At 44.4% G+C, this 7,655-nt stretch overlaps 1 protein-coding gene across 1 annotated transcript; it reads left to right on the top strand.

Annotated features, from left to right (window-relative positions):
* Positions 1 to 4,324: 4,324 nt before the first annotated feature.
* LOC130284968 (protein kinase C theta type-like) lies at positions 4,325 to 5,386 on the top strand. The gene is made up of 2 exons (XM_056535967.1): positions 4,325 to 4,583; positions 4,695 to 5,386. Exons 1-2 carry the CDS (start codon positions 4,354 to 4,356, stop codon positions 4,717 to 4,719), a joined length of 255 nt encoding a protein of 84 aa, XP_056391942.1. The 5' UTR covers positions 4,325 to 4,353; the 3' UTR covers positions 4,720 to 5,386.
* Positions 5,387 to 7,655: the final 2,269 nt, after the last annotated feature.

Below are 7,655 nucleotides of genomic sequence, written 5' to 3'. Positions count from 1 at the left end.
TAAATACCCACATGTGACCCCATTTTGGAAACTACACCCCTCACGGAACGTGACAAGGGGTATAGTGAGCCTTAACACCCCACAGGTGTTTCACAAATTTTCATTAAATTTGGATGGGAAAATGAAAAAAAAAATGTTTTTCACTAAAATGCTACTGTTACCCTAAATTTTTCATTTTCACAACGGAAAATAGGAAAAAAGCCCCCTAAATTTGTAACCCCATTTCTTCTGAGTAAGAAAATACCCCATATGTGGATGTAAAGTGCTCTGCGGGCGAACTACAATGCTCAGAAGAGAAGGAGCACCATTGGGATTTTGAAGAGAAAATTTGTCCGGAATTGAAGGCCACTTGTGTTTACGAAAAGAAAATTTTCACTAAAGTGCAGTTTTCCCCCCAAATTTACAATTTTTACAAAGGGTAATGGGAGAAAATGCCCCCCAAAATTTGTAACCCCATCTCTTCTGAGTATGGAAATACCCCATGTCAGTACGTAAAATGCTCTGTGGGCGGAGCTTTTGGAAAGAGAATTTGTTTGGAATGGTACTCGGAGGCCATGTGCGTTTACAAAGCCCCCTGTGGTGCCAGAACAGTGGACCCCCCACATGTGACCCCATTTTGGAAACTACACCCCTCACAGAATTTAATAAGGGGTGCAGTGAGTATTTACACCCCACTGGCGTTTGACAGATCTTTCATTTTCACGGACCACTGTTCCAAAAATCTGTCAGACACCTGTGGGGCATAAATGCTCACTGCACCCATTAATACATTACATGAGGGAGGTAGTTTCCAAAATGGGGTCACATGTGGGGGGGGGGGGGGGTCCATTGTTCTGGCACCACAGGGGGCTTTGTAAACGCACATGGCGAACCATTCCAAACGGTTCTCTTTCCAAAAGCTCCGCCCACAGAGCATTTTACGTACTGACATGGGGTATTTCCATACTCAGAAGAGATGGGGTTACAAATTTTGGGGGGCATTTTCTCCCATTACCCTTTGTAAAAATTGTAAATTTGGGGGGAAAACTGCACTTTAGTGAAAACTTTCTTTTTTTTAAATTTACACATCCGATTTTAATGCCATTTTGGATACTTTGAGGGGTGTAGTTTTTATAATGGGGTCATTTATGGGGTATTTCTAATAGGAAGGCCCTTCAAATCCACTTCAAAACTGAACTGGTCCCTGAAAAATTCATATTTTGAAAATGTTGTGAAAAATTGGAAAATTGCTGCTGAACTTTGAAGCCCTCAGATGTCTTCCAAAAGTAAAAACATGTCAACTTTATGATGAAAATATAAAGTAGACATATTGAATATGTGAATCAATATATAATTTATTTGGAATGTCTATTTTCCTTACAAGCAGAGAGCTTCAAAGTTAGAAAAATGCTAAATTTTCTAATTTTTCATCAAATTTTTTAATTTTTCCCCAAGAAATGATGCAAGTATCGCCGAAAATTTACCACTACCATAAAGTAGAATATGTCACGAAAAAACTGTCTCGGAATCAAATTTATAAGTAAAAGCATCCCAGAGTTATTAATGCTTAAAGTGACAGTGGTCAGATTTGAAAAAAATGCTCCCGCCCTTACGGTCATAATGGGCTCAGTCCCCAAGGGGTTAATTATTATTATTATAATATTATATTATTGCTATCGTTCCCCAAAAAAATTGTTTATTTGTGGGAAAATGGATGTCTCTTCTCTGACAGCTGCCTTATTGTATGCAGCAGGGGATATTTATCTGGGATAACAATTGAGTATAACATGCAACAGGGTCGCACTTTCTTACCTGAGCTTTCAAAGCTGCATCAGTCACTGAGGGGACTGGAGGAGGGAAGCAGTCAGTAAGAGGACTGTAGAGGAGGGAGGCAATCAGTAAGAGTACTGTAGAGGAGGGAGACAGTCAGTAAGAGGACTGTAGAGGAGGGAGGCAGTCAGTCAGTAAGAAGACTGTAGAGGAGGGAGGCAGTCAGTACAAAGACTGTAGAGGAGGGAGGCAGTCAGTAAGAGTACTGTAGAGGACGGAAGCAGTAAGATCACTGTAGAGGAGGGAGACAGTCAGTAAGAAGACTTTAGAGGAGGGAGGTAGTCAGTACAAAGATTGTAGAGGAGGGAGGCAGTCAGTACAAAGACTGTAGAGGAGGGAGGCAGTCAGAAAGAAGACTGTAGAGGAGGGAGGCAGTCAGTAAGAGGACTGTAGAGGAGGGAGGCAGTCAGTACAATGACTGTAGAGGAGGGAGGCAGTCAGTAAGGAGACTGTAGAGGAGGAAGGCAGTAAGTAAGATGATTGTAGGGGAGGGAGGCAGTCAGTACAAAGATTGTAGAGGAGGGTGGCAGTCAGTACAAAGACTGTAGAGGAGGGAGGCAGTCAGTAAGAGTACTGTAGAGGACGGAAGCAGTAAGATCCCTGTAGAGGAGGGAGACAGTCAGTAAGAAGACTGTAGAGGAGGGAGGCAGTCAGTACAAAGATTGTAGAGGAGGGAGGCAGTCAGTACAAAGACTGTAGAGGAGGGAGGCAGTCAGAATGAAGACTGTAGAGGAGGGAGGCAGTCAGTAAGAGGACTGTAGAGGAGGGAGGCAGTCAGTACAAAGACTGTAGAGGAGGGAGGCAGTCAGTAAGGAGACTGTAGAGGAGGAAGGCAGTCAGTTAGATGATTGTAGGGGAGGGAGGCAGTCAGTGCAAACACTGTAGAGGAGGGAGGCAGTCAGTAAGAGGACTGTAGAGGAGGGAGGCAGTTAGTAAGAAGACTGTGGAGGAGGGAGGCAGTTAGTAAGAGGACTGTGGAGGAGGGAGGCCGTCAGTAAGAAGACTGTAGAGGAGGGAGGCAGTTAGTAAGAGGACTGTAGAGGAGGGAAGCAGTCAGTAAGAGGACTGTAGAGGAGGAAGGCAATCAGTAAGAAGACTGTAGAGGAAGGGGGAAGTTAGTAAGAGGACTGTAGAAGAGGGAGGCAGTCAGTAAGAAAACTGGAGAAGGGAGTCAGTCAGCAAAAAGACTGTAGAAAAAGGCTGTAGAATAGGGAGGCAGTCAATAGAGGTTAAAAACTGATCACAAATATTATATAAATTGCCATTTTAATAGTTTAGACAATTTTGCATGTGGCGATACAAAATAATATTTTTTTGTTTTATTACATTCTTTAATATGGTAAAAAGGGAGTGATGTAAACTTTTAGTAAGGAAGGGGTTAATTTATATTTGTAAAAACTTCATTTAATTTTTTTAAAAACTGATAGGAAATCCCTATGGGACATCATTAGATTGCTTATACAGATCAGTGCTGTATATCTGTACAACATTGATCTATGAGATGTGATCTGTTGGTACAAGCTGCCACAGACAAGCTCTATCAACAGAAGATCAGGACAACGGGTCAGCTTTCCATGATTTCCATGGGGGCTGACCCGAACCACTGAACTACACCTTATATAAACTTTAACAGCAGCATCTAAAGAGCACACCAGCTATTAGCGGCAGCCCTTGGCTACTAAGATCAACTGGAGGCTACCAGGTATGGAGCTGGCTCAAGTCAGGAGCCCGCTCCATACATCCTTACCTGATTCATGACGGATCAGATATGTCATAGGTTGGAAAGGGGTTAATGAGCCTTCTCCATTTGTTTTCCTCAGGTGGTCCTGGCATCAGTCCCTGGCCGAAACATCTACATGGGCGTCAAAATGATCAACAAGAGGGACAATGAGGATACCATCATGAGAGCGGCGGATACTCCAGGCGACCAGAGACTGTCCATTCATTTGCCACCTCTATGCCGCACATGAGTCTCTGGAACGCGTGTATTTCATCATGGAGTATCTGTCCGGTGGCAGCTTGAATAATCTGATCAGCATGTGCGGCAGCCTGAACATCTTCAATGTAAGGTAAGAGCCCAGAATCAGAACATAACATGGTCATAGGGAATTTCTAGGGAAGGATTTAGTGAGATGACTCTCTATTCTCGCCATCAGGTTCTACACAGCAGAGATGGTGTGTGCCCTTCAGTTCCTCCATGGACATAACATCGTCCACCGAGATCTAAAGCCACAAAACATCATGTTGGATGCAGAAGGCCATATCCGTATCATTGACCTGGGACTGGCCCAGGATGGGGTCACCTCCTCCAATAAGATCGATGGAGTGACAGGAACATTCTATTACATGGTCCCTGAGGTGCATCTCGGGAAGGACTATGGCACAGCAGTGGATTGGTGGAGCCTGGGGATTGTGGTGTCCATGATGGCAACAGGACGTTCCCCATTTTACATGGGCTTGTCCATGCAAAAGTCCTTCAAAGCCATCACAAAGAAGGAGCCCAAATTTCCATCTGGGCTGCATGCTGACTTGAAACATCTCATCATGAAGCTGCTGTGCAAAGCTCCTGAGATGCGCCTGGGTGTGTGCGGTTACATCAGAAAGCATCCATTCTTTTCCATCATTGGCTGGGAGGAACTGGAGGAGAGGAGAGCAGAACCACCATGCATACCATTCCAGACAGTTCTGCAAAATAAACATCTGCAGTGGCCGGCGGACACCACAACCCTTCACCCCATGCTCGGCTTTGACTACCGGTCACCAAGCTGGGAAAGGTAAGATCCTCCTCCTCGGGGGTTAAAGCTTATAAGATTATGTTCTTAGCTTGGGGTCATCATCTTTGTCCTTATCTTCTATCTCTGACAATAACTTTGTCTTCCCTTTAGGTGGAGGAGGAGATGTGGACTGTGAAGGGATCCAATACCATCTGGTGAGTGTCCTCTATACACACATAACACTTATATCAGTACATTATATGTGATGTCACTGGAATCTAGATGGTTCAGTATAAGCTTTTAACATGTCTTATGTCTTGCAGAATGTGCCCACAGCTACTGCCCAGAACTGTCAGCCTCCTTACCCATTCCAACGTCTCTGCTGCTGTATGACCCCTCAGCTGCCACAGAACATCATTCTCTCTCCGTAACATCTTTATGCCGCACTTATGTCATCTTGCTGCTGCCCCAGGACCTTGACTTGGCATCCTCCAATCCTGGGCTGGCATCTAACATCACTTCAGCCCGAAGACCATCTACGCCCCCCTGGAGCAGCCTGTGCTCAGTTTCCATCTGTGAATTCAGGAACAATAGCCGCTTGTAGGAGTCCTGGGGCGCTAAATCTATCAGAAAGGCTATCGTCCCTGAACTCACCTCAGCACAGGCTAGGTAAGTAGTGCACACACCACATCCACATCATGCACACTACATGATAGGTATAGGAACCCACACATAGACCACATAATAGGTATAGGCACCTACATATAGACCACATACATAGGGAGATTAGATATTGGCTTGATCCAGGGATTTATTCTGACCGCCATATTTGGGGTTGGGAAGGAATTTTTCTCCTTGATGAGACAATTGGCTCATTCCTCACAAGGAGTTTCGCCTTCCTCTGATTCAACACAGCCATTAATAGGTTTAGTAACATAATGCAATATAATATAATATTACCCTAAAATTTACACAAATATAAACATTAGATTAGTACACATGCCTTAAAATTGATTTTATTTCTTTTTGTTTTATTCTTCCCCCCATAATAGGAGGAATTATAGGATAGGTATGGTTCTTTGATCCTGGGAATTATTCTGACCGCCATATTTGGGGTCGGGAAGGAATTTTCCCTCCTGATGAGACAATTGGCCTTTTCCTCACAGGGGGTTTTCGCCTTCCTCTGGATCAAAACAACCCGAAAAACAGATAAACAATATACACATACACACATATATAATAGTAGTCTTAATAATTATAAAACACAATCCTCTCTTACCCCTCCCCCATATCTATAAATAAATGCCTTCCTTTTGGCCCCCTACATCTTTGTGTGCTTGTCTTTATTTCCATCGGACGTCCATCTAATAAATGTTGTATTGGCTCCAATATTTTATTCACTCGGGTAACGTTCACAGGGATGTGCACACATAGAATAAAAAGAAGGAAGGAAGGAAGGATGCTTCAGATCGCCTTGGTGATCATGGTATCTCCCCTGCCAGGTAAGTAGGGAGAGCACCAAATTACAGTTAAATTCTTATAAGCTACACAATCCTTCCTTGGAAAAAACCCTAACCCTAACCCTACTGCTCTAACTCTTATGCATTTCTTCTAAAGGAGAGCATCAAAAGAAATGAAAAATCTAGTAGGCTAAGCAATGCTTCTTTGAATATACTATATTTGAAAACCCAATCACGCATAGAACTACTTTTTTACTCTTAGACATTTATTCTTGAGAAGAATGCCAAAAGACAAATCATTTTTTAGGCTACACAACCTTCCTTGAGTAAAAATGATAACCTAAAAAATAATACAATACCTAATATGATGATGTGAACCCCATTAAAGATGTTATCTTCCTGGGACATTTTAACTTAGGGTGAGCAGCAAATTACATTTAAATTCTTATAAGCTATACAATCCTTCCTTGGGGGGGAAAACCCGAACCATAATGCAACTATCTTCCTGGGACATTTCAACTTAGGGAGAGCATCAAATTACATTAAAATTCTCGTAAGCTGCACAATCCTTCCTTGGGAAAAACCCTAAACCCTAAAATCTTCTAAGTTCTATTTGAACTTAGAGAGAGCACCACATTTTTTTTTGATTGAAAGAGCTTTATTTTCCGTTCAGTCATTACAAGTCGTACAATAAATTACAGTCACACAAAGCATGATAGTACAATACACAGCAAAGGTTCCCTAAGCTATACATCGCACACCATGCTACTCTAACATTCAGCTCAATCCTGCAATAGAGAGGCACAAGAGATCGAACAAAAAACAAAAAATACAATCTGTGATCGGGGTAGGGGGTGTGGGCGACTATGTGGGGGTAGGGAGGGGGCGGATCACAGGGCCAAACTGCTGGGCTGTATCTTCAGGGAGACATGGGAGAAGGAGAGGGGTCTTCACTCCTCTTCTTCCTCATCAACGGCCGAGCTGTCCAAGATGGAATAGTCTCTAAGCAGGTTCTTGATGACGGACATGTTTTCCCTGTTGATCACGAGGCGGTTCCTGGCAAGCCACACTGCGTCCTTAAAACAGTTCATAAGGCGCCAGGCCTCCTGGATGGCCTCCATGTCGTGGGTCCCAGGGAACAGGCCGTAAAGCACCGAATGGTACGATAGGCAGCTCCTGGGCACTGAGTCCATGTTCTAGGGCGTCCAACAGACCCTGTGCAAAGGGGCACTGCCAAAACACGTGGAAAGATGTTTCCTCCACGTAGGGGCATCGGGGGCAGTACCGGGTCTTGCACAGGTCGCGGGCATGCATGAATGACCTGAGAGAGAGACCTCCCATGACGGCCATCCACGACAAGTCCTTGTGTCCATTGGTAAGCCGCTTTGAGGCCACATTGTTCCAAACTGTCTCTGCAGTGGCTGTGGGGAGTCCCGGAACCAGCTCGGTCAAGTCCTTAGCTCGGATGAGCTTGTGGATTGTCTTCGGCTTCCATAGGTCGGGTTTCAGTCCTTCCAGCTGGTGCTCCCTCACAAACCGGACAACATCCCCATAGAACCAGGGAGTGTCCCACTTGTCCCAGACCAGCTGTCTCCAGAGGGGCATGAGAAGCAAGCGAGACATGGACCTGCCCGCTGAGCCAGTCTTTTCAACAAGAGTCCGCTGCACCATG

The sequence above is a fragment of the Hyla sarda genome, chromosome 8, assembly GCF_029499605.1.
Source record: "Hyla sarda isolate aHylSar1 chromosome 8, aHylSar1.hap1, whole genome shotgun sequence".
NCBI classification, from domain to species: domain Eukaryota; kingdom Metazoa; phylum Chordata; class Amphibia; order Anura; family Hylidae; genus Hyla; species Hyla sarda.
The sequence above is the reverse complement of the archived record's forward strand: the minus strand, read 5'-3'. Positions and strand labels throughout refer to the sequence as shown.